The sequence below is a fragment of the Lissotriton vulgaris genome, chromosome 3_1 (assembly GCF_964263255.1).
Source record: "Lissotriton vulgaris chromosome 3_1, aLisVul1.2, whole genome shotgun sequence".
In the NCBI taxonomy this organism is placed as follows: domain Eukaryota; kingdom Metazoa; phylum Chordata; class Amphibia; order Caudata; family Salamandridae; genus Lissotriton; species Lissotriton vulgaris.
This window is the reverse complement of record NC_141689.1, coordinates 1,575,123,748-1,575,150,899: the sequence shown is the minus strand read 5'-3', so window position 1 is coordinate 1,575,150,899 and position 27,152 is coordinate 1,575,123,748. Positions and strand designations below refer to the sequence as shown.

The 27,152-nt window shown below is 43.9% G+C and overlaps 1 protein-coding gene across 2 annotated transcripts in view; it reads right to left on the bottom strand.

The window, feature by feature from the left end:
- Positions 1-27,152, bottom strand: part of ECPAS (Ecm29 proteasome adaptor and scaffold) — a 780,178-nt gene that overhangs the window by 307,606 nt on the left and 445,420 nt on the right. For both annotated transcript variants that reach the window (XM_086962068.1, XM_086962067.1), the window contains exons 31-32: positions 17,675-17,754; positions 5,312-5,417 (exon numbers count right to left, since the gene is read on the bottom strand). In XM_086962068.1, coding sequence (XP_086818194.1) covers positions 5,312-5,417; positions 17,675-17,754 — 186 coding nt within the window. The remainder of the gene's footprint in view (positions 1-5,311; positions 5,418-17,674; positions 17,755-27,152) is intronic.

The following is a 27,152-nucleotide window of genomic DNA, read 5'->3' as shown; positions in this document are numbered from 1 at the left end:
AGCTGGTTTTTTCCTTTTTGATGCTACACAGTCTGAGTTTACCGGAGAGGCTAATAGTTGTTGTCGTATAGGTGCTTCATGTGTCACTATCGTAGGTAGAGTGGGCGATATTGCTACTGGTGAAGCTGGATGATCCGGCACCACAGCACTACTTGGGCTCCTATTTACCACCTCAGGGTCGGGTAGAATTTCAAGATTTTCAGGACTTTCCTTGAGCTCGATTGCACAAGGCTGCATATTGCCTGGTGTAGTATTTAGCAGGGGTACCGCTGGGTTAGTATTAACGGGAGATATAACCCGTACCAGTGCTCCCAAAGAGGAGCGCTTGTGTTCAAGGTATTCACGCGATAATCTTCGCTCTGCTAAGATAATCTCCTTCGCCCCAACAGAAACTGCCCTGGTTATAAACTGGTCCATAGTGCCTATTGTAGAGTCACCCCCTCTCCTCGTACATCTTCCAGAGCGAGTTGACATGGGTGTATAACCAGACATATATTATTATCAACAGTTTGCCCGGTCAATATATCTAGAAACGTCTGCATTACCGTGATCTGGTGCTTAGGGGAGTGGCCCGTCCCGGCCCCTGCTGGCCCCGGACGGCCACAGACCTTTGCCCGGGCTTCGCTCGGCGTCCCGCTCGCGTACCGCAAGACGGTCCCCCACCAGATTTTATAGGTGGGAGGGCGGCTATGGGCGGGTCACGAAGGGGGCGCTGACCGGATGTTGGTTGGTCACGCAGGGACTCCTGGGAGAGTGAGTCCCTGCCGCGCAACTCCCCTGCAGCCTCTCAGCACCTCGATGAACTTGAAGCACGGGAAAACAGGCAGCGTCGCTGGGCAGTCCTCCCACGCAGCGGCTCCCGCGAAGCGGGAGCGGCAAGAAGTAGCACCGGTAGTAGCGCAGGTACAGATAGGCAGAGGCGCCCACAAGTGTCCTCACAGCGTCCCAGGGAATTTCAGAGGGTCACCTATTGTACTATTGGTGGAATTGCTTGGAAGGAGACAAGACTACTAAGGATAGTGCCATGGTTCGACTGTCCTTAAATAGTTAAGAGCACCAAATCAGTCTTCTCGTCAAGCCAACATGAGCCATCAAAGGGCATGTCCATATTGGACACCTAGACACACATAAAACCCCAGTTAATCACATCCAGGCATGCCTTTTAAGTACTACACTGGTGATAATAGTTTTGACCACAAAGTATGTGGTGTCCAAACCAACATACAAGATATACTTTGCTGTGTTTTGGCCATTATGTATGGTTTCTGTCAATGAGGTGTTGAAGTCGTCCGGAACAGCTGCACACCACGCTTAAGGATCTTAAGGCCAACCTCACCAAAGAGAATAATCTCTTTCAGCATGCATCAATACGTTTCGACTCTCCACCTGGAGTATTGGTCGTAAAGACATTAGCTGTGACTTTATTTGTCGACACCTTTAAGGCAAAGCTTTCAGGTGTAGGGAGCTTTTTCAAAAAATCAGTGCCACCAGAGGACAGCCCACATCAACTGGCAACAAGCCCGCCTGACCGGAGGACACAAGCGTGTCTGTAAGAGCTTCCCTTGAATGGCAAAAATTGTTCAGAAAACTTAGGGCTCGTGAGAGGGATCTCAGTTAACAAAGTTCCCTTTGTTTCCACAGTAGGTAACTCTAAATATAGCATTTCTACTGCCCTTCACATAACTACTGCGCAAAAGGCCCTTTCTTCCATTGGTGGCCCAGATGGCGTGTCTAGCTCAGCACCTGGAAATGTATCTAAATCACTGGCATATTCTAAATTCAGGTATAGCCCTTCATCACTATAGTGTGGGGTGTGAGGACCTCCTCCTCCCTCCCTCCCTCCCTCCCTCCCTCCCTCCCTCCCCCATTAGTGTAACGGGGAACACTTTGCATAGCAAAAACCACATCAGAGTTGAAGCCAAATAAGGCCCCCAGTCTCTGCTAGTACTAGCCTCGAGGTGGAGGATTAGTGTCAGTTTGCAAGTAGTTTGCTTGCCTGTTTGTTATATCATAGCGCAACATAGGCCTGGAGCGAGCCAATGCTTTTTAGGGGTCAGATGCCACATTGTGTTCAGGTCCAGGGCCAAGGCCAGCAAATTCGGGATAGAACAAGCATGGAAGGGACTGGTGGGGACACTAAAGCTGGAGTGAAAGTGAATTGGTGTGGGAATGCCCTGGGGAAGTTGGCACAAAGAAAGGGCCCCACCAGATGAAGCCCAACAGGCATCACTTTAGGAGCAAAGGTGCCCAAAGGCATGTCAGAGCGAGCGGGAAACAGCTGAAAAAGATGCAGCATGCCATCCTTCAAAGTCACAAATTACTGTGGGTCGACGATGGCCCAGGGAATTTGTGGCATGCTAGGATCAATTGTGGGACTGCATCAGATTTGTAAGACAATTGTGTTGAATGCCACTTTGATTGACATCTGTGTCTTCTCGTCTGAATTCCAGTCGTGGAATGGTGTTGAGACCCACTGCCATTCTTTCGTGTATGGTGCAACTTTGACTTATCAAAAGTTTGCGAGTGGGAATGGAGATTCAAGATGGAGGAGGTTTGATGCCCAGGTACTGGGCAATGTATCCACATAGAGGATCCAGCAGTGACCTGCCTCTACAGAGAGGAGCCATTCGGTCTGAGCTGCACAACATCGTGAGTACAGCAAAAAGCCTGGTGAAAGAGCTGTGAACGTTAGTACATTTAACAAACCCTGAAAAGGGACCACTGAATCAGGCCCTGGAGAATGCCTTAAACTCCTTGTACATCTGAAATCTCTGTTCAGTGCGGTTGCTGACACCATCGACAAGCGGAGATGGCCGAAAAGTGTGATCAGGATTTAAAGCAGGACATTGTGGCAGGGAGGACCACTGAATATGTAAACACGCTTTCTGCAGATGCAAATCTCCTCAGTGTCTCAGAACTTGACTTAAATACAGGCTTAGCTAAATATCCTGAAGTGAACACTCTCCAAACAAGATACCTCCAGCAGTGGGGCTGGAAGAATCTTACTTGCCAAGCCTATTAAGAGTGAGAGCCACAAGAAAAGCTATGACAAGGTGCAAAGACACCAGAAAAAGCCCAAACCAGTCTTGGGGCTGGAGGTGACCAAAATAGCCACTGAGTGGGGGTGGGGGGGGGGGGGGGTATGAAGAGGAGGATTTGGAAAAGGTGAGCCCTGGTAAGGTTGAAGTGAAGCTAGAAGATGGGAAGGAGCTAAATGTGTCTGATGCTGACAGCGCCCCGGATAAAGGGTCCAATCTGGAACTGGGTTCCGATGGCATCAAAAAGAGGGTAAGAAAGAACATCCGAGCCAGGAAATCGTCTCTGGAGCACTATCTGAGCGTTAAGTTATTTAAACAAAGTTGGGTGTGGAGAGCTGGATCCCTCACTCCTGGGGCAGAAAGGCAGGGGACAGGAGGGTATGGATTCACCGTGGAGGCACATGGTTCCACCTAGCGACACATAGGAGCACTGCAAAAATAATTCTCCGGATCCAGTATAGTACCTGGGAATAGTCTTATGGTGAAACATCTACAGCTAAATGTATTCATCAGAAATAATTTTCTCAACATGCAAGGTTGTCCACATAAGCACAGGAAAACCTGGAACCGTGGGCTGAATACACTGGCATTGACATTTAACTATGTGTTATTGATATGCTCCTGAGCTGCAAGAATACACAAATACTGTTCCTTCATATTATACTTCATTACATGCCTGTGGGTGTCGTGCACCACTGTATAATGATTTCATATGCTATCTTGTCAATGAAAATAACCAATAAAAAGATTATTTTAAAAATATTACTCTTGCGAGTGTTAGTTGATGCTATTAACTTGTGAGTATTCGAATGCTCTGTAGCCTATCGCCAACAACTTGCTTTTTTAAATGAGTACTTAACTTTTCCTATTGAGTGACTCAACAAGGGAAAAGTATGTCTAAATAAACTTGAGACAAAAGGCTACCAAAAGTCCTAATTTTCACACAAAAGACCAATTCGCATAGAACCTTGTGACCTTAGCATATATTTTAGTCGTTTTTGCATGAAAATGGCAGTTTTCAAGAAAAACAAAACTTTGGAAACTACTAAGGTTTATTTTGATTTCTGTGCACGTCTCGTACTAAACATTTTCAAATCTAAACAAACATTACAGTGCCATAATGATAGAAATAAGTTACTTACATTTGCAGAAACTCCTGTAAATAATGGGTTTATTAGGTCACAGATTTATAGTTAAGATTCGTAAAGAATTGTATGAGAATGTGAAAGTGCATTTGACTATGCAAACTCGTTTTTTATATATATATTTTTCCATAGAGAACTGCTTCTGCTACACCCATACCAATTTATGGGTTGTCTTATTCTCATGCTGACCTTAGAAAAACATTGACTCCCACTCTGACAGTAATAAAATAACAAGAATTTTCAACAAGGGAAAAGACCTGTACATTGTTGGTCAATGACGATCAGCGTAAGAGTTTTTAAGTATTCTCTAACTTTCAAAGGAGTATACTGGATATGCAAATCCACAGGTGGAGTGGCAAAACCAGTCTAGTTTGGATTTTTGAGCAACAGTATCTACTCTTCTGGACACCCTCACTCAGACATCCTCCTGTGCCATAAGCAGCTTCCCACAGTTATATATTGTGACATGGGACCTGCGGGGAGCTAATGAGATAGCCAAGATATAACTTCAAGGATCCGCAGAGAGTACAACTGGATGAAGGGGAAACCTACATAAAAATTTCCAACAAATTTGTTTATTTTTTAGACATGCATATCCTCTGATCAAATGATAATCCACGACTGATAGGTCAATACATACATACATTTAAAGATGGGAAGTCCATGTCACTTTTTTAATGCAAGTATCTCAAACACTATTAAACATATAAACAAATTATCACAAAAAAAAAAAATTTGAGTAAGTTTTAGTTTCATGCCAATTTGGTGTAATTCCATTTAGCGTTTTTTGCGTTATGGAAAGCTGAAATTCTTATGAACCCCAATATAAACGGTTCTTTATTAATCTGGACTCAAAACCTCTAGCCCGATTGACACGCATTGTGACAAAGCAAAACCTGAATGAACTAATTGTGTGCACCATGTTGCGCTGATTTGTCAAACGTCGCCAAAGTTATTAGCAAAACAAAAAACTATTTTCAGTGGCAAGAGACACTTAACCATAACTAACAGTAACAAATACTCCATTTGGATAAAAACCGAAACCATCATTCCTTTAAATTCTTATGAATAACTATTGATATGTACTGATATGCGAATACAGACCATCATGTGGCACAGTCAGCTTACCTTAATATCATCTTGCACTCTAAAAAGAGTTTCCCATATTTCTGGAAGCTTATCAATAATGTCATCCAACTGCCGCCCCCGGAGTAAGTCATTCAGTGCTAAACAACTGTATAAAAACATGTTTATTTGCATGTTAAAATTAGACATTCATTGACTGTCAAACTGCATCTTGAAAAGCATCAGTTTGGTAATTAAAATATATTGTTAATGGCAACACTGCTACTAGTACAATATACAACTGGCATCAGCCATGGCAGGTAACCCAATTAAGCACATTGACATCAATATGCAAGTGGTGAGATAAAGTGTGATGATCATAAATCAGTACCATCCATTTTTAGGTCGAGGTGCTGCTGTGTGAGACTTATTGTAGAAGATTAGGGACTAGAAGCCCCGCCCAAAGTCCAGCCTTATTTGCAATTGGCTTGTGTCATTGTCCGTCCTAATGCTGACTTCTGATCCGTCAATAGGCTTGTTAGTCCTCCTTAGTACGGCCTCCTCTTCATTTGTCACCTCCCATGGCGACTGACCCCTTTACTTTGGTTGTTACACGTACGTGTTATTTAGATTGTAAGCACTATTTATTGAGGTTCTCCTACTGCAGGCACAACATGCTTTGGTGCCTTTTTTACCAATCCCCTCCTGTTGTTGTGCCTTCTTTTCCCCTCCCCGCACTCCCTCCTGTTGTCCCTGCCTTCTCCTCCACGCCGCTTCCCCACCCCGCCCTCCCTCCCGTTGTCCATGCATTCTGCCACCACCCACTCTCCCCCCTGTTGTTCGTGATGCCTACCATTCACAATGCAATAGATCTTGCGTTAATGTGAGAACTATTGCATTGCAAATGCTTGTTTAATATATTTAGCAATTGCAATTACAGATCAAAGCGAAATATACTCTACAGGAGGTGTCTATTCGCAAATCACCAGTATTTAATTTACTACGCTAAAAAGATAGGAGATGCAACAATGAAAAAAAGAAATGCAATTTCTGTTTCTGTTAGGTCGAAGAATATCAATTTCTCTCAATAATCCACATGCTACGTGTGACTATATATAGAACAGTCAAGTAAGAATATAACTTTTTGCACAGATGTGGAAAGCTGGCTCTTTATATAGTGGACCAAAACGAGGTGCAATGTGTAAAGAGTTCAGGCAACCTTTGATGCTTTACAGAGGCAAACATTACAACACGAAATGCTTCATGTGGGAAATGAGCATAACCCTGAACCAGTGAGCCAAATTGCGCAAAAAACAAGATGGTGGAATTCTAAGTTTTGTGTTCACATCAGGCAGTCCAATTTCAGGGTGAATCTAGCCTGATGGAGCAACATGCCTCCTGACTAGCTAATTGTCCTGCCTTTTCTGGTGCCATATGGGCCTGGTACAGGGGTTGGCATTTCCCCTGTCTGGTGAAGCCTTGGGTTCCATATCAAAGGCGGCAGATGCTTTTGAAGCCTCCTGCCTTGATATGCTGATCACTTAGCCATCCTGCGTTGAGGAGGTAACAAGACCGCTGGCCGGAGCAGGCATTGCTTCAACCCTCAGAGAGTGCAGGCTCTCACCTGCAGGGTGTCAGAAACCGGTCTGCATTGGCAGGCTGGTCTACACCAGTCAGACATTTCACTAGTAGTCAGTAGGTTTTCTGGGGCACATCTAAGGTGTCCTCTGTGTGTATGTATTGATAAATCCATCACAGGAATCAGTGTAAGTTTATTAATACCAGATGTTTGATATCAAACATCTGTGGTTTCGGTGAAGCCATCTTTTAACTAGGGAACTCATAAATATCAGTGTCCAGCACATGTTCTCAAAACGGCTTCCCTGTTCACTTTTAATATCTAAGAATATACTTATACATCTGAATAAGCAGATATGCCCCTGTGATATGTCCACACACATGTAGTATAGTGAACCCTGTCTTAAAGCTGTAAGGCCTGCTGTAGGGGTGACTTACCAACACTGCATGCAGTGTCTTCCGGCATTTCATACAGGAGGTGTCCCATGACACAACTTCACTTCTCTCTGCTCATGGCACGCAGCCTGCAATGGCAGTTTGCTTGATGGTGCTGGGGTGGCAAAATACATTCTGCAGCCTCTTTTGCCATCTTGTCCTAGGTACCATTTACTAGGGACTTACACAGGGTGTTGCCATTTGGGGTAACAATTGTACAGTTTTAGGGAAAGAGATCTGGCACTGGGGACGTGGATAGCAGAAATCCAGAGCACTTATGTCAAAATTGCATTAGATACCAGGCAAAAAGTGAGGGTGACCATGTCAAAAAGGAGCACTTTCCTACAATGGAGTAGCAAGTATAAACTACACCGAATGAGTAAATGAAGATTAAACAATAGATGTTTCTCAATGCAGCATGACACCCAGCCACACATGCAAGGACAAAACATTCTAGAATCTAGATAGACGTGTTTAGCTACTGTGTTACAGATTTCCAAGTTACCACGTTTCAGGTCTCACATAGGGATTCATTCTGAGAGCCCAGGACCCATATCTGGTAAATCTGCCCCCCTTGGATTTAACTTTAGAGGTGATCCTGTTAATTCCAGAGGTGCAGACTTTCCAGGTATTCAGAGTAGAAACCTCAGGTTCCACTGCAACATTACTGGGATAATCAGTAATGCCGAGTTGATTCACCTAGTAATTCACCATTACTATGCCCACCAGAATTCCCAGGCGACTCCTAATGGTGGCATTAATGTTTCAGTGTTCAAAAGGTACATACTCTGAATGCAATAAGCTTTTCACTATGATGTTTTCTCTTTCTCTCCTCCTACCCCCCTTTCTTCATGACCTCCTTTTCCTCTTATTGTTAAAAAAGGCAAAAATAAAGTGTTTTAAAAACAAAGGTTACGCACTAATTACTCACTGGTTTTGCTGTGTCACCTCTAGGTGGCGACTAGTTAAAGAGCTTGTACTATTACAATATGATATCCAGATCAAATGGCAACTCTGGGTATGAAAAGAAGACTGGCAAAACAAATGACCAACTAATTTGAGAGTTATAATTTACTCTAGAAGAAAATCCGAAAGAAGGAAATATATTGGAAAATATAAAAGAACAGAAGTAAAGCCTACAATAGCGTTTCCCTTCATAAAGGTTCTTGAATGTTACACTAATGCACAGATCAAATGTAGGGCAAAGGAAAGATCCATGAGTCAAATAGAAAGGATGCATAATCAAGGAACCCCCTAATATTAAAGAGAAACATGTATACAACCACAATGGGGATCCAGAGGATAAGCAATAAAGTGCTGCAGCATTGGTGTTCTGCGCCAGCTGGATTACAAGAATGCTGCACCATTTTGGTACTCCTAACCTGGCACCTGTCTGCTTGTAAATATGCCATCTTCTGAGCTGAGATTTCACTATAGCCAGTTTTGAGTTGATGAGGAACAGTATGCACCTAGGAGGGGAGACTTCTGAAGGTAATGGGGAGTGTGCTCCCCATTACCATCAGAAGTCTCTACTCCTCGACATCTTTCAGGAAAGCCATTAAGACCTGGTTGTTCATTGAATAGTGATCCAGCTCGCTTCTAGACTGTTAGAACCAAGACACAGTTTGGTATTCGTGAGCTGTATAAATTTATAACATTAGTGCTTCGACCACTGTAGACCATAAAGATTAATGAAACAAGACGTTGGACAACCTGAGCAAGGATACTCACATTAAAATACTGCTGAGACCAGCAGAAATCAACAGTGAGGCTCTTCTTGGCAGAGGTGCATGGTCTACCACAGGACTTAGCCCGGGACAGATTGTAAACGATTACATACTCTGCCGAAGCTGGGTCAGTCCAATGAAGGTACCAAAGATGGCATTGGTAATGGTCAGCTTTGCGGATCTGAGATATCGGAGTTAAAGAGCAGATATGCAGAAAAAAAAAGAGAAAAAGTGGCAGTAGAAGAGCTTATGGCTACTTCCTGAACTGCACCAGAATACCTTAGACAGGAAAATGGCACTGATTTGCATTAGGCAGAACCTGATGAATAGTGAACTAACTGCACAACTAGGTTCTAATGTGAAACTACGAGTTGAGTATCAAGGGAAGAGTGTTGTTCCTAGATGGAATCAGCATGTGCCTTAATGGAGAGTCTCAGCCAGAATTCAAACGGATTGTTTCCTGTTGTGGGCACAGTGATCGTTCTTGGTGTATCTGCAGTGACAGGGAGTTTATTTATATCATTTTCGTTGTGGGCTCTGTAGATACTTCTCAGGGGCGGACAGAGAAGCAGGAACTTTTTTGAGTTTTGTGGGTGCTTCTCTTCAGTTGTTCTTCTAGACAGAGGGGGTTGCTTGTATGTGAGTGTAATATGACCTTGTTTGGACTCACTATGTGATGAACAGATTTAAACAATAAATGCACCCAAATTGCGGCACCAACAATGAGGAAACTGCATGTGTAAATTAATAACCCTGGGAGCAGAAGAGTTAACGCCAGCAGGAGGAACTGCTGGAAACACTTAATCCATGCCTTATCAAGAGTCCGAGCTCCTCGCCTGCCCACCTCACCACAACGCCACAGGAATTGCACAGCATGGTTTCACATTGTCACAAGTGGAATATTAAATGACCAGCTAGTGTTGAGCTGATGCCTTAAGTTTATTTCCTCAATGTAGACATGGTGAGTAGCAGTCACTGAACATGTATTGCAGTCTCCTTTGACAGCTGAATGGATTCTGACGTGTTGCCTTGGTGCTGAGCTAACTGAGTTGTTCGATCCCACTGCAGAGCCCGCATCTGCCACCTGGTGTGGTCCACCAGCAGGAGGCAGGAAGCCAAGAGGTCCAAAAGCTTAAGAGCTGCTCTCACTGAGACCCAGGTCAAGGGCTGAAACTTCAGGATCATGGCCTGAAAATCCAGGACTTGTTGAGGAGGTGGGATAGTTCGAAAAAGCACTGTATCCAGTGTGGCTCAGATGAAGGGGAGCCACTGTGAACATGTCAGGTGCGATTTTGACACACTGATGGAGAAACTCAACAATGTCAACACATTAGCCGTCGTTTGGAGATGGCTTACGACTGTTTAAGGGGAAATCACCTTATGTAGCCAGTCGTCGAGGAAAGACTGGTGTACCTAACGTTCACAGATGGGCTGTAACTACCACCATCACCTTTGTGAACACCCGAGGTAAACTGGTCAGGTCAAAGAGGAGAATCAAGAACTGAAAGCAGTCCTTGCCTACCTGGAAACGCAGTTAACGCCTGTGGAACTGCCAGATACAAATATGAAAATAGGTGTCCTGCAAGTTGACCGTCACTAACCAGTCTCCTAGATCCAGGGCAGACAGAACTTGGGCCTAGTTAAGCATCTTCAACTTGTCCCCCGAGCGTAAGAAGTTCAGAGGAGGAAGATTGAGTATGCAACAAAGGCAACCATCCTTTTTTAGCACCAGGACAAACAGGAAAAACAACTGTATGCCGGCACCCTCTCTATTGCTCCCTTTGCCATGAGAGCTTTAACTTCTTCAAGAAACATGGAACAGTGTCACTCCAGGTGTTGAGGTGCAGGTGGGGAGATCGGGCATAGGACAGAAAATGTAGTGACAAGCAATGGTCTATGAACTGGAGCAGTCACAGGTCTGACTAAACACTTTACCATGTTAGGGGGTGAAAAGTGACCAGACCTTCTACTGGGCAATCATGTGCTGCCAAGAATAAATTAAAGCAGCAGCATTGACTGTTGAGGGAGAGGTTGTGATCTGGCTAGAACGTTGCCCCAGTGAACCTGAATGCTGCTGGCTGGCTCCCCGGCCTCGCCACCAAAAGGGCTGAAAGGCCTGTTGCTGCTGAGAGCCATACTGGCTGTGCCTCTGCCAAAGCCTGGAAAGGGGTGTTCTTGCTGGAGGAGCTGCCAAGCTGGCAGAACTAGGCCCATAGAACAATCAGTGGCATCGCACTCCTGAAATTTTGAGGGCAGAGTCAACCTTCTCTCAAAAAGTTTAAAGCCATCTTTTGCCATCCCATCAGGGACTGCTGGTAGTCTGAAGAGAAGCCTGTGAAACAGGTCCACGCATGGCATCTAAGCATCATGCTGGTGCCGACTGCCTTACTCTGGCAGGCAGCTGTGTCTAGGCCAGAAAGGATCATGTATTCCGAGGGATCTTGGCCCTGCAAGATAAGACATTGTAGGGTATGTTGGACTACCTTGACAACAGCTGGCAACACATCCACCACTCTGTCTCGCATCCGCCATACTGTCAGATGAAGCACAATGTGTTGATCGATCGCAGAGCAAAACTGGCACTAGAAAAAACATGTTTTGTGAAATTACCCATCTGATTGGATTCCCTGTCGGATGAAGTGTGGAAAAAGAATTGGGGTTCAGGCAGCGGGACTATACCTGAACCATCAAGCTCTCTGGAGTAGGATGCTGGAGGAAGAAAACGGGATCCGGGAAATGACCGGTCATGCCACTTGCCTGTTGACTGGTGGGCAAATTCCGAGGTTTAGCACTGGTGCCCCCTAGTATTTCTGTTAGAGCCTACATAAAGGGTAAGAAAGGTTTCTGTGTGGTCGCTGCAGGGTTAAAAAACTCGGTCAAAACTTTGATCTTGAGCTCCGGCATAGGTAATGTTAAATAAAGTACTTCCTCTGCCCTCTTAATAAAAGTTGGGAAGAAGCTAGATTTTTTCTGTGGCAATAGGGTAAGGAGATGGCAGGCCAGTGTCAGGGTAGGTGTCAAGGACATTGGAATCCTGCTGATAATCAGAAAAGGTCCCCTCTTCATAAAAAGCATTGCTGTCATCATCTTCATCTGGATCACAGTCGTGGAAGTCTGGGATGGGATGACGTAGGGGGGTTGAGCTCCAATAGAACTATCAGACACGAATCTAGCATTGGTGAAGTAGGAATCAGCATCAAGGCTCACACCAGTGAGGTCAGTCTTGTCATCGAAGATGGTGTCGGACATTGCGCTGAGACAGGAGCCAGTGGCACCATGGGCAGAGATGGGGCCAACCGCTGTTGGAGGTCGGGTGGCGCAGTCAACATCGAAGATGGATCCACCAATGGACTTCTGACAGGCTGCCACCTCGAATCCATGGGATCCGAAGGCACTGCAGGGCAATCAGTGGGGTACCAAAAATGGAGGCTGCAGCCTCTTTCAGGTGTTGTATTTCGTCCGCCGTAGCGGTCTGCTCAGTGGAAGAAGACCGAATGGCAGCAGCCCAGACGTCGTGAGCATCGGTCAGGATTGTTTGCCAGTGACAGTTGCTGCACAGTTCAAAAATGGTTTGTTTGAGGGCCCATATCTGCCCACTGGAAATTTGTGAGGAAAAAATCATTTTCATGAGGGAAAGTTCTGTCAAAAAGACAGAATTGCTAGCTTCGGATCTGCATCCGAAGCAACAGGAATAAAAGAACTGACATCAGTGCGTGGAGGCGGCAATTTTAAATTGGCCCCCAAGTCACATACAGATCTGATTACCTGATGTGGCGCCGCACAAAGCTACCTGTCGAAGAACATGTGGATTTCTATTAAAGTTTCTGTACACCTCTGGTGCCTGGGGAAATTCACAAGGTGAGAAATCGGCAGTTAGAATTCTATCAGAACTTGAGAGTTATTGTCTACTGGTCGAACACCCTACTGCCAGGACTAAGAAAGTGAACAAATTAAGATAAACAAGCATTTACAATGCAACGGTCTCGCCTTTGCAAAAGTTAGCGCTTTTGGCATTGTAAATGACAAATGTTTTATTTATGTGTTGGTTTTGGAAACAGATAAATAAATGTCATTGTCATGAGCAGTAGAGAGTGAGTAGTAGAGAGTGAGTAGTAGAGAGTGAGTAGTAGAGAGAGTAGTAGAGAGAGTAGTAGAGAGAGTAGTAGAGAGAGTAGTAGAGAGAGTAGTAGAGAGAGTAGTAGAGTGAGTAGTAGAGTGTGTAGTAGAGAGTAGTGAGTGTGTAGTAGAGTGTGTAGTAGTGAGTGTAGTAGAGTAGTGACTGTAGTAGAGAGAGTAGTGAGTAGTAGAGTGTGTAGTAGAGTAGTGAGTGTGTACTAGAGTGTGTAGTAGAGTAGTGAGTGTGTACTAGAGTGTGTACTAGAGTGTGTACTAGAGTGTGTACTAGAGTGTGTGTACTAGAGTGTGTGTAGTAGAGAGTGTGTAGTAGAGAGTGTGTAGTAGAGAGTGTGTAGTAGAGAGTGTGTAGTAGAGAGTGTGTAGTAGAGTGTGTAGTAGAGAGTGAGCAGTAGACAGTAGTGAGTGTGTAGTAGAGTGGTGAGTGTGTAGGAGAGTGTGTAGGAGAGTGTGTAGTAGGGAGTGTAGTAGAGTGTGTAGTAGAGTGTGTAGTAGAGTGTGTAGTAGAGTGTGTAGTAGAGAGTGTGTAGTAGTGAGTGTGTAGTAGTGAGTGTGTAGTACAGAATGAAGTAGAGAGATTGAAGTAGAGAGATTGAAGTAGAGAGATTGAAGTAGAGAGATTGAAGTAGAGAGATTGAAGTAGAGAGTGGAGAGTCTGTAGTAGAGTGTAGTAGAAAGTAGTGAGTGTGTAGTAGAGTAGTAGAGAATGTGTAGTAGAGTAGTAGAGAGTAGTAGAGGGTGTGTAGTAGAGTGTGTAGTAGAGTGTGTAGTAGAGCGTGTGTGTAGCAGAGTGTGTAGTAGAGTGTAGTAGAGTGTGTAGTGTAGAGAGTGTAGTAGAGAGTGTAGTAGAGAGTAGTGACTGTAGTAGAGAGTGTGTAGTAGTGTGTAGTAGAGTGTGTAGTAAAGAGTAGTGACTGTAGTAGAGAGTGTGTAGAGAGTGTGTAGTAGAGTGTGTAGTAAAGAGTAGTGACTGTAGTAGAGAGTGTGTAGTAGTGTGTAGTAGAGAGTGTGTAGTACAGTGTGTAGTAGAGAGTAGTGACTGTAGTAGAGAGTGTGTAGTAGAGTGTGTAGTAGAGAGTAGAGTGCGTAGCAGAGAGTAGTGACTGTAGTAGAGAGTGTGTAGCAGAATGTGTAGTAGAGAGTAGTGACTGTAGTAGGGAGTGTGTAGTAGAGAGTAGTGACTGTAGTAGAGAGTGTGTAGTAGAGAGTGCGCAGTGATTTGAGTTTTACATCAAATTAAAAACGGGAACGGAACAAACTCATCCTATACATTATTGTGGAAGGTGCCCACGCATATAGGGTTAAATGATGCGTTAGATGCCACAGGTCCCACCAACACGCTTCCTTTATGATAGGAGAATGCCCAACATCGCGGAGATTTGCTCTCTGCTCTTCCCGGATATTTGTATTTTCAAATATATAATGTTATCCTGCTAAACGAAGACGATGCTCAAACTATAAAAGAAGAGGGTTTCACAGATATGTTAGTCCTTCCGGGCAAACGAAATGACCCAAAGAAAGATCAAGTGACAGTTTAGAGCTCCAAGTGAGTCTTAATAAAATCAGTGTCTGGAACGCATAGCATCAAAGACGAGCGGGGCATCAAACTGCAGTGTCATTCAATCAAAGCTTCAAGACTTCTGAGCGCTAGCCGAGAATTATTTTTTGTGAAGCACTAATCACTGTGGAAGGTGCCCCTGCTATCCCAGATGTGAGAAGTCAGTCTGATATGAAAATAAGCAGTATTTGGAATGAATGTATTTGGCAGGGGGAAGGTGGGGCGGCGCAAGACCGTACTGACGAGTGAACAGGAGCCATTTTGTACCGAGTGATTCTGCCTGTGTGCATGTAGACAAACCAGGCAGCAGCATGAGCATGTGATTCGGTAAAATAAAAACGGGGCTTGATGTTAGGAGGGGAAAGCTGGAAGCTGCAGGTCCCCGGAACAGAAGGAGGAAGGGTAGCTGCATCCCCTGTGTGACAACAGGAGCCAGGCATTACCGGGGGTACAGGATAAAAAAATTGAAGAACCACACCTCTTAGTCCAGAAGGTGTGATATACCACTTCATGTGATTTCATTTGGGGCAGTGGGCGCCTTACATCATATCTGCCACGCCAATCATTTGCTTAAAATTATACCACATGTAACAGGAGGAAATAAATGGTCAGACTCCAAAAATCGGCCCTGATCACAATAGTATTATTTCACCTGCGTGAATATAAGTCTTTGAAATTCTGGCCAGTGGTAATACACACAAGTAATATAAAATTGTTGTTCCAAAGAGCATTACATGGAAATAAAACGAGCCCTGTGCATAACCAAATACTTGTAAGGTCCCAAAAGCGAGACCTATTGGCTATGCCAATGCTTGTTTTGAGAATCTGGTCACACTATATCCACCCCCACCCTTTTATCCTACCAGTTACCCATTCATCCACCTACCCACACTCATACACCCTCATTCAAGACTGACGTCACCAAAGAGACACAGGGTGATTCACAACAAAAGATATACAGCTGCTTAGCTTGTGAGATGCGCAGATCACCCCTCTTCTAAACACAAAACAAAATGCGTCATCCAACACGTGACGGGGGCCTTTCACACATGTTCTAGTAACACACTAGCGTTTCATGCCTAATATTAACCGCAATTTAAAACAGACTATTAATACTGAGTTTATGAAAAAATACTTTTTGGACACTTTATCGTTCAATGAATATAAATTATCAAACTATTACAAAGAAATGGCTATAACTAAATAAAACACAATGTTATGGCAGACAGTGTAAAAGACGAAGTGCACCAAAATGTTTATGAAAAAATACTTTCTAATAGTCTGTCAGTCACATGTAGCAATAGAACGTATCAATTCTGTTGAAATCTCCGTCACACACTTCCCTGAACGCCGAACTCACGTTGTAGCGCCACCTGCTGGAAGAGATTCGCATAGCCTGTATTCTCAGTTAGAAGCTCCCGATCGTCAGAGCATCCCATATGAATCCACTCAAAAAGTGTAAAATTCAGAACGGTATTATCTAGGGAAGCTAATTTTCAGTGCCAGTAGGAATTCACATTCCCACCCCCTCCAAGCCAGTTCCTGGTTTTCACCTGCCCCACAACTTTTGGGGTTTTTTCAATAGCAAAATATTTCAAATCGGTGGAAATACAGTTGTGAACTCCTAAAAACTTGTTCAACTTTTGCGGATCGCTTTCATTATCTGTCTGCTATTCTAAGCGATACACCTACATGTTATTTAAGATGTGTGAAATTATCTTGATGTGTACTTGTACGCAGGGATTTAAGTAGATGAACAAGTACCAGACCCATTGACGCCTGCACCTTAAAAGTGAAACTGACTGAAGCAAGCGCCCGGGCCACGTTGAAAAAAAAAAGCCACACACATTAGATGCAGTCAAGGCGCGCTCACGAGGTCAGAAGGCACTCCACATGAACAACTACCAGACACATTGACGCCTGCACTTTCAAAGTGAAATGAAACAAAGTGAAACTGACTAAAGGAAGCGCACGGCCCACGTTAAAAAAAGCCACACACATTAGATGCAGTCAAGGCGCGCTCACGAGGTCAAATCTCCAAAGGAGAAGCTCGTGACAGCCTGACTACAGCAGAAAAAGCTCGTAACAGTCTGGTGTCCACACCATTCCCAGAAAAGTGGCAACATAAGTTGTCTCGCATAGACAGCAAAAGCTTCGCTTTTGCTTTTGTCTAGGCGAGACCTAAAAAATACAGAACAGTTACCACACCAAATGCCCAACTGACCACTGAGGAATGGGAGCCAAATAAAATATGCTTAATGTGATAAACCCTTTCACAATGACGAAAAAGGTTCAGTTCAAAAAATGTTTTCGGTCCACAGGTGCCACATTCATTAAAAAAGTGCCACCTGCGGTGCACATTGAAAATCCAAAGCCAAGTCAAAAAATGAGGAGCCGAAGAATTTTAGTGCGGAGATTTCAGCCACTAAGAAACTTACATCTTCAGGATCCCGATAAGACCGATATCAAAATAACCTGCTCATGTGGTTAGAAAATGATGAGTGCGGATTTGCATTTTATTAACCCTTTCGATGCTCATGACGAGCTCAGCTCGTCATGATGCATGGTTGAGCTGTGCTGATGACGAGCTGAGCTCGTCATGATCAATGGACCTGACGATAAGTCAGCATAGGAGGGGAAAACACCTAGCAGCCAAGGTGTTAATATCACTGCTGATGAAAGTGTAGAATATTTTTTTATGCAATGTTCTTGATCCGTCCACAAAGCGTCAGAAGATGAAAACAGAACAATTTAAGAAAGCGTTCATGCTGTGTAATTACATCTTTATTTTTAATAAAAGGATTCAATTGGTGCAGTAAATAACAGCACACTAAAATATTTTGGAGTGTAGTACACATACACACTCTTCACGAAAAGCCAATATTGAGTGCAAACATGTTGAAACAATGAATTTCTTTAAACGACCCTAAAAAGACAAACATTTTATTCATCATGTAAAAAGGAAATATATTAATAAACAACAGAATCCTTTACCTAGACTCACGCACTCTCCACATATTACTTGTCAGATTGTTTATCAGGTCTTGAAGAATCTCTGTCAAATATTTGTCAACCTGGTGAGCAAAGGAACCGGTTTAGAAAAGATGAAATTCAAACATCAGCAGAGATTACAAACAACATTAGTGAAGACTTCAGCAATGTCAATCCATGTACTAAAATTTGTGCCGTTCATTAATATGTTATATGCCCTTTCAAGCCCTTCGTCTCTAAAACAAGAATAGGAAAGGTCAATAGGTCTGTGTTTAATGTGCTAATGCATGCAGGTACAGATATGTGCATATACATGGCAGGCTGTGCCTTGTCCCAGTGCAACCTGCCTCTTTCTGCTCTTCCTATTTCTGTGTCACTCTCTCTTTGGCTCTAACCACCATCTACCTGCATTACAACTCCCTTAAGGGAATACACCAGTGATATAACCCTGAACTCTAGGCAGCATTGTTTTGTGAATCGAAGACACGAAAAGGGTTTGGGGAGCCAGGTATCCAGGTACAAGATAATTTCATTGACTTCACCGTCCGATGATCAGGGACGTTATCTTCTGTCCCTTAGCCCAGGACAACTGAGACCACTAAGTACAAAGGATATAGAAGAACATTTAAGGCATTCAAGCACAGTGACATTAAGTAACCTCTGTCTATACATATCAATGTCACTGATTATAAAGTAGAAGGAATATGCTACTTACCAGTATGCATCTGTTCTTGGCATGTAGGGCTGCTGACATTCATATCTGTGCATAGACCACCGCCTAGTGTTGGGTCCGGATGATTGCACATTGTTGTCCTGGAAGAGTCTTCGAAGTATCACGAGATAGGTGGCTCCTCCCCCGGACTACAGTGCGCATGGGCATCCTCTCCATCCTTAGATTGTTTTTCGCCATTGTGGCAGGGATGGAGTATGATGCAGTAAGAGATGTCCATGCTATAGAATAATTCTGAGTGCTACAGCTGCGACAGGCACCGGGGAGGAGGCAGGGCGATATGAATGTCAGCAGCCATACATGCCAAGAACAGATGCATACTGGTAAGTAGCATATTCCGTTCGAGGCATGTGGGCTGCTGAATTCATATCTGTGCATAGAATGTATAGCAGTCTCCCCCTTAGCGGTGGTTGCCCGTGCCAGCTGCAGCAGCCTGAAATAGAGTCTTGAGTACAGCCTGTCCTAAAGCTGCTTGCTGTTTGGAGTGTACATCTACTCAGTAGTGTTTGGGAAATGTATGTATGGTAGTCCATGTGGCTGCTCTACATATGTCTTCTAGAGGAATGTTTCCCAGGAAAGCCATGGATGTCTCTAACTTGCGCGTTGAATGCGCTCTCGGGGGAACTGTTAATGTGAGTTTAGCGTTCTGATAACAAATTTGTATGCACTTAACAATCCATCTGGTTATACCGGATTTGGTAATGGGGTTGCCTTTGTGCAGTGGTGAAAAGGCATCAAACAGTTGCTTAGTTTTCCTGAAAAGTTTTGTCCTGTCTATATAGTACAGGAGAGCTCTTTTAACGTCTAGGGTATGTAGAGCTCTTTCTGCCACTGAATCTGGATTTGGGAAGAACACTGGCAGTTCTATAGTCTGATTGATGTGAAACTGGAATACCACCTTTGGCATAAATTTAGGGTTTGTACATAGCACTACCCTATTTGCATGAATTTGTATGAATGGCTCCTGAATAGTTAGGGCTTGTAGCTCACTAACTCTTCAAAGGGATGTAATCGCCACTAAAAAAAGCCACTTCCCACGTTAGGAATTGTATCTCACACGAGTGTAGGGGTTCAAAAGGTGGTCCCATCAGCCTGGTTAGAACCACGTTCAGGTTCCAGACAGGTGAAGGTGGGTGTCTTGGAGGAATCACTCGTTTGAGTCCCTCCATAAAAGCCTTAATAGCAGGTACTCTAAAGAGTGAAAGGTGTTGCATGTTCTGAAGATAAGCTGCCAACGCAGCTAAATGTATACGTATGGAACTGTAGGCTAGATTGCATCTGTGTAAATGTAACAGGTAACATATGATGTTTTGGGTAGATGCATCTAGCGGATTTATGTCATTATTGGTACAATAGATGACAAATTGTTTCCACTTCGCCGCATAGCATGCTCTGGTTGTAGGTCTTCTTGCCTCTTTGATAATATTCATACAGTCAGGAGGCAAGTTCAGGTAACCAAACTCTCTGACTTCAGGAGCCAGATCGCAAGGTTCAACTGTTGCGGATCTGGGTGCTGAATGGCTCCATGGCTCTGCGTTAAAAGACTGAGTGTTAATCGCAGCCTTTGATGAGGCACCAAGGAAAGTTCTAGGAACGTGGTGTACCACGGTTGCCTCGCCCACATTGGAGCAACTAGGATGAGCGTCATGGAGTGTTGTCGCAGTTTGCGTGCCACTAGTGGTATGAGCGGGGCTGGGGGAAAAGCGTACGCAAACCTGCCTGACCAGTTCATCCATATCGCATTACCCTGAGACTGCGGATGTGGAAACCTGGCGGCGAAGCTTTGGCATTTTGCGTTTTCCCTAGTGGCGAACAGGTCTATCTCTGGGTGACCCCACTGCTGGAAGTACGGTTGTAGCACTGAGGGATGTATCTCCCACTCGTGCATCTGGTGGCTGTGTCTGCTGAGCAGATCCACCATCTGGTTGTCCCTGCCTGGGAGGTGTTCAGCCATGAGGAATATGTTCCTCTGAATGGCCCACTACCACATACTCTGAGCTAGATGTGACAACTGTGGAGAGTGTGTCCCTCCCTGCTTCTGGATGTAGTACATGGCAGTCATGTTGTCCGTCCGGATCAACACGACTTTGTTGCACAAATGTACCTTGAATGCCTTCATTGCCATGAAGATTGCCATCAGTTCCAGTAGGTTGATGTTCATCTTCTTTTGCTGTGTCGTCCATAGTCCCTGCACTGTGTAATGGAGGACATGCGCTCCCCAGCCCACGAGAGATGTGTCCGTCGTCAGCACTATTTGTGGTACAGGCTCTTGGAACGGTCGTCCCCTGCAAAGGTTTTGTGGGTTCCACCAATGCAGAGAGTTGTATTCGCGACCGGTCACCAACACTAGGTCTTTCAATTGTCCTTGAGCCTGGTTCCACTGCCGTGCTAAGCACCCCTGAAGCGGACGCATGTGTAGTCTCGCGTGAGGGACTATGAAGATGCAGGAGGCCATCATGCCTATCAACTGCATAAACACCCGTGCTGGCAGCGAGTGTTGGGGTCTGAATCTCTGAATCAGTAATTGAATGCTGTTGATTCTTGCTGAGTTTGGCTGTGCCTTTGCTGCTAGAGTGTCTATCGTCGCTCCTAGGTACTGTTGTACGTGAGCGGGTTGGAGATGAGACTTTGCGTAGTTTAATGAAAATCCGAGGGTGTGCAGGAGGTGAATAGTGCGAGACATGTGGCTGGCACATTGTTAGACTGACTTTGCTTGGATGAGCCAGTTGTCCAGATAGGGGTAGACGTGGACATGGTTTCTCCTGAGGTGCGCCACTACTGTTGCTAGGCACTTGGTAAACACCCTGGGGGCTGTTGTCACCCCGAAAGTTATTACCTTGAACTGGTAGTGCTGATTTTGTATGGTAAACCTGAGATACTTCCTGTGTGCAGGATGTATTGGTATGTGGAAGTACGCGTCTTTTAGGTCTAGTGTTGCGAGGAAGTCTCCCTGAGTGAGCAATGGCAGAACCTGTTGTAGAGTGAGCAATGGCAGAACCTGTTGTAAAGTGAGCATGTGAAAATGTTCTGACAAGATGTATTGGTTTAGGGGCCTGAGATTCAGTATTGGCTTGAGAGACCCGTCCATTTTGGGGATTAAGAAGTACAGTGAGTATATCCCTGTACCCTGTTCCTGTATGGGGACGAGTTCTATGGCCCCTTTTTGCAGCATGCTGATAACTTCTTGCTGCAATAAGTCTATGTGCTCTGCGGAAATAGGACGGTGTCTTGGGGGTATGTTGGGTGGAGTGGAAGTTAGCTCTAGACAATAGCCAGCCGTACTGAATAAGTTGCCTCACCCACCTGTCTGTGGTAATGCTCCCCCAGACTGGCAGGAACTGTTGTAATCGCCCCCGACCGGTGTTACATGGTCCGGGAGCAGTGACAAGGCGTCACTGTTTAGTATTGGCGGAGGATCTGGTGTTGTTATTCCCTCGACCTCTGCCTTTGCTGCTGTTGCCACGGTATCCACCTCTATTGTTTTTATTATAGGTGGTCAGCGTGCTCCCTTTATTGTATGGAATCTGCTGGGATGCCTGGCCTCGTGTAGCTCCTCTGTTACTGGAGCGACAAAAGGAACCTCCTCTGAATTGTTGTGACTGCAAGGCACCCATAGACTTGGCTGTCTCTAGGTCTTTTTTAATCTTTTTTAAGATCGTGTCCACATCAGGACCAAATAAAAAATTAGGGTTCACAGGCTGATTTAATAATGTGGTTTGAATCTCAGGTTTGAACCCAGAGATGCGCAACCAAGCATGTCTCCTGAGCATGACACTTGTGTTGATGGCCCTGGCTGCGGTGTCTGCTGCGTCTAGCGCACATTTAATGGATGCGTTGGATATGAGTTTCCCCTCCTGGATTAGCATTTCTGCTCCCTCCTTGTAGGCCTCAGGCAAATGTTGTAGCAGTTGCTCTAGTGTGTCATAATGCGCCCTATCGTATCTGGCTAATAGGGCCTGTGTATTAGAAATTCTCCAGATATTAGCTGCTTGAGCAGCCACCCTTTTCCCAGAAGCTTCTAATACTTTAGATTCAGTGTCTGGAGGAGGAGCATCACCCGTACTTTGTGAGTTGGCGCGCTTACGAGCATTTGATACCACCAAAGAGTCTAATGGCAGCTGTCCCTTAATATATGTAGGGTCCACAGGCGCCGGTCTGCATTTTCTTTCAATTCCGGGGTTAATAACCCTTGCTCTAGTGGTTTCCTTGAAAAGGTCTCCTGCGTGTTTAAGGACACCTTTTAGCATTGGCAAAGTTTCAACAGATTTCTCTGAAGTGGAGAAAGTGTCAAACAGGAAGTCCTCTTCAACTGGGTCAGCATGCATGTCCACATCATGATTTTGTGCTGCCCTTTCAATTAAAGCGTTGAACGCAGCTGTATCTTCTGTTGGCGAAGTTTTAACAGGATAAGAAGCAGTATCAGGAATAGTCTGTGACTCCCCCCTGGTCAGCAGGGTCCGTCCAGGCTTGAGTCTGGTCATCCTGATCCGTGTCCACAGGGTAATAATATTGTTCATCATCATCATACCCCATATCCTCAGTAGTGGGTGTGGGTGAGTATGCAGAAGTGTCCTGGCCATGGTACCTCACAGTCTCAAAAAGGACAGGCGATGTTGATGAAAACCTTTTCTTCTTGAGTGAATTTTGTATGATTCCAGAGGATTTTCCGACCTGATCTTCCTTCGATAAATAGTAAGTCTACCAGATTCGGAGTCGATATGTAGCTTCGACTGGTCATCATATGAGGGTTCTTTGTACACAACGTCCTCTTCTAGAGGATGACTCCTTTTTCCCCATTGACACCCTTTTGGGTGTTTCGACCCCAGGTTTCGGATCGAGCGCCTTAGGGAGTGCAGTCGGGGGCAGTCCGAATTTTTTCAGTGGCATAGTGTCTTTAGACAGACTGACCTTCTTCGGGGCCGGAGTCGAAGTAGGTCCAACCGACTTTGCCTTTTCGCCAATAAGTTTTTGGCCCTGCGTCGACTTCGGTGCTTGTGGCGTCGGAGACGCGCTCTTCTGCCTCGACTCGATGTGGTCCTTCGAGGCACTTTTGGATTTCGACTCGAGGCCTTTGACGAGCTGTGGCCTGTCGACTTGATGCTTCGGATAGAGAACCTTCCGAGACTAGAGTCCCTTGTTTGTGTCGCTGTCCGTCGACGCCGACCTCGTCGGTTTGACGTGCTTGGCTTTAATGGTGAACTTTAGCGCACCGATCTTCGGTTCGACACTTTACTTTTGACCCTGCAAGGTCGTCGACTCCGATGGGCTCGAGCTCTTCAATCCGAAGACTGTTTTCAGCAGTTTCATTTTGTTTTCGACTCAATGGCTTCCGGTTTCATTTTAAGTAGTTGGACCGATGGCTCATGTGATTTATTCTTAGCCGGGCCTTGACGCGGGGCTATAGAATGTTCTTCATGATCTCGGCTAAGGCCTTCTGGCGATGCCTCGACCTGAGCCCTTGGAAGTCTTTCAGTGTCTGTTTCGGGCCCCGTACCCGCTGTTGGGCCTGGTTCATCGCTCGAGTCGTCATCAACGGCTCCGATGGGGGATACGTCGTCCCTTACCTCGACGACGTTTTCATCTAAGACGTTCTCTTCGTCCTCTTCATAATAGGTGGAGTCATGCTCCGAACCGGGATCCGACTGCTGTTCTGGATCCTCAGTCTCGACGACCTCATCATCCTCTTCGAAGATATTTACCGGGTCGGGCGCTGGCTTCGACATAGTTTTCCTCGCTCCGTGTCGGAGTCTAAGCGTCTTCTTCGACCTGAATCGAGCACAAGCTAGACAGTTGTCCTCATCGTGCTCTGGTGTTAAGCATTTGTTGCACACCGGGTGTACATCGATGTGCGGGTACTTAGAGTTACAAAGGGGGCATCGTTTGAATGGTCTCCGTTCCATCGACTATCGGGCCTCCGGTGTCGAAAAGGCCACGCTGCTCTCTTCGACATCCTGCTAAAGAACAACTGGAACAAGAACTTGGCACCGATCGAAACAATACCGACGATCCCGAAGGCCTTTTGGCCTTTAGAAAAATTTCCGAACTGGAGTAAAGAAAAGTACATCCGAACCCAATGGCGGAAAAAAACAATCTAAGGATGGAGGGGATACCCATGCGCACTGTAGTCCAGGGGAGGAGCCACCTATCTCGTGATACTTCGAAGACTCTTCCAGGACAACAATGTGCAATTATCCGGACACAACACTAGGCGGCGATCTATGCACAGATATGAATTCAGCAGCCCACATGCCTCGAACACATAGGCACACTAAATTTGTTGAGATCTGTAGGATCAAATAAGGTGGTAACCAGGAGGAAGAAGAGCATACTTTCCTAAAAGTAGATTGACATATTACTCATCTATTTACATGTTAGAAAGGGAGACAGATCACACTGAGTTGGGTTATCCTTTTATGGAAATGACAAACTCACAGATTGAATTTCACTTCCTCTTTTCTCATTTATTATTAGGGTTAAAATTGAACGCCTCAGTAATAGTCACTTTATCTGTACTATAAAAACCGATGAAAAATACTTTAAATAATCCTTTATCAAATATTATTAGGGATTTAGCAAGAGTTAAACCAACACACATTTTGCAATTGACTTATCTTTACACTAAACCATTATTTCAGGGTTTACATCGGATATCCAATGCCTCAATTGAGTAATAGTAAACAATACTACAAATTACTTCAAAACAACATTCATAAACGGCTATATAAGTACACAAAGATGCAAATCTGATTACCAGTCACACATCTGAATATTGGCAATCGAATGGATAAGGGAGAGGCACACTTGCAAATTTGCATTTACTTTAGGAATAGACAGAATGCATAACACAGTTGTGTAGCCCTCATTAAGGGTTCGAATCTGATATAAGAATCATATTTAATATTATCAACAACTTAATTCAGTTTTTGCCATTTTTTTGCACAAACTACTCTAATACATTTGGCCTTAATTGGAATTTGTTTTTTGAATTGCGATATTTTATACAAACTCTTAAAATAACACCCACCAAAGGTTTATGACGCTAACACAAAAGCTCACTTACATAATAAGAGTCTATTGTACCACAAGGCCACTATGTAACTACACAGTAATAGAAACCGCACATTAACAATTTAATCAACTTTTAAAATTTCAATTCTGCAATAACTATAGTATAGAACATTATTAAACTTTTGTGTAAATTACACATGCAAATTAGATTTTTTTGTTTTTTAAATCTTTAGTGCATAATATGACATGTTAGTATGATTAAATTCGAAAGTATCTAGTTTAGAAATGTTGACGCTAGTACTGGCATTTTATTTCAATCAATGTAATGGCATCATTGAGATAATGAGGATTGGGAAGACTCATGATCCCAACAACCACCTTCAAACCATAGAATAGTAAGTCGTCACCTTATAGCTCAATTACCAAGAGTGTCTAAAAATGATGCCACACAACCACAGAATAGAAAAATGTAAAACCCCGATGTTAAATCCAGGATCACACCAATATATAAGATGGCCTAACATCATGCCCAATTTTCTAACACACCACTATCATTAACAGAACAGGCGTTTGTGCCCATGCCTTCGACCCAGAACTAAAGAGATTTGTAATGTTATTTACCCATATTCATATCAATTGACTCATTAAAATTGGCCAAGGTTAGTGTACTTTCAGATATTTTCATGCTAGCCCTATGGTATTTCTAAGTTTCACAGTGATTTCATCATTTTAAAGCCTATATCTTGCATCGTAACATACTGGTATATTTTTTTACGAGAATCCCAAGCAATACAGTTTCAATAAAAGAAATGTATCAAAAATATAAATAACAAGGTAGCCATTTATAATATACAAGCTTCTCCATGCATTACGTTTGAGCTAGTGAAGTGAATAATCCTGTCAAAACAAGCTTCATCAATCAGATATTTTCATGAACACATTCATCTCTGGTAACCAATTCAAATACACCACCTAATGAAACTCCTATTCAAGTCCATTTTTCTATGACCTGGGGGGGCGGTGGAATAAATATTCTTGATAGATGGTCAAATTACATACAGATCACCAGTAGCCGACGACTTCTAGTCAATAATATTGGAATAAAACACTTTGAAAAGTATCAACTAAGCACATTATGACTTCTGAATCACATTGTTGTAGCAATTAGGTGTATTACTGAAAAATACTAATAATGTAATGTAATTCTTAATTGCTATTCTCCCCACATTTTTCTCTTTTTCAGACTTTTCAATTCCCTTTTTCTTTTTTGAACTAGTTAGTCTATCAAACTGTAATTTAGCTGCAAGCAGTATCACTTTTGAAGAAATATGTCTAAAGCAAATATAAATTCTTTATGTCCTGAAATGCGGTAAATTAATTGTTTTTATTCACAAAATATGTGTTGGCATTTTCTGGATAGAAATTATTTCATAAAGTGTGCATTTCTTGATAATATACTCTTAACAAGTTAGGTTTTGAATCAAAATACAAAATAAAGAACCTACAGCAGTATCTAGCTCCACACCTATGAACTGTAGCTAGTGTGTTCATGTTGGTAAAAATGTTACTTAATTTATCAAAATACCTCAATCATATAGAAAATTGCCTGAAAGTCTGGCATGTGAGCCTTCCAACCACATAAACCTTTTCTTCAAACACCAATCATCCAGATAAAGGTACAAGTGAACTATTTCTTAAGGGAACAGAATCATGCGTTTTTATGACTTTAGGTACCAAGGCTGG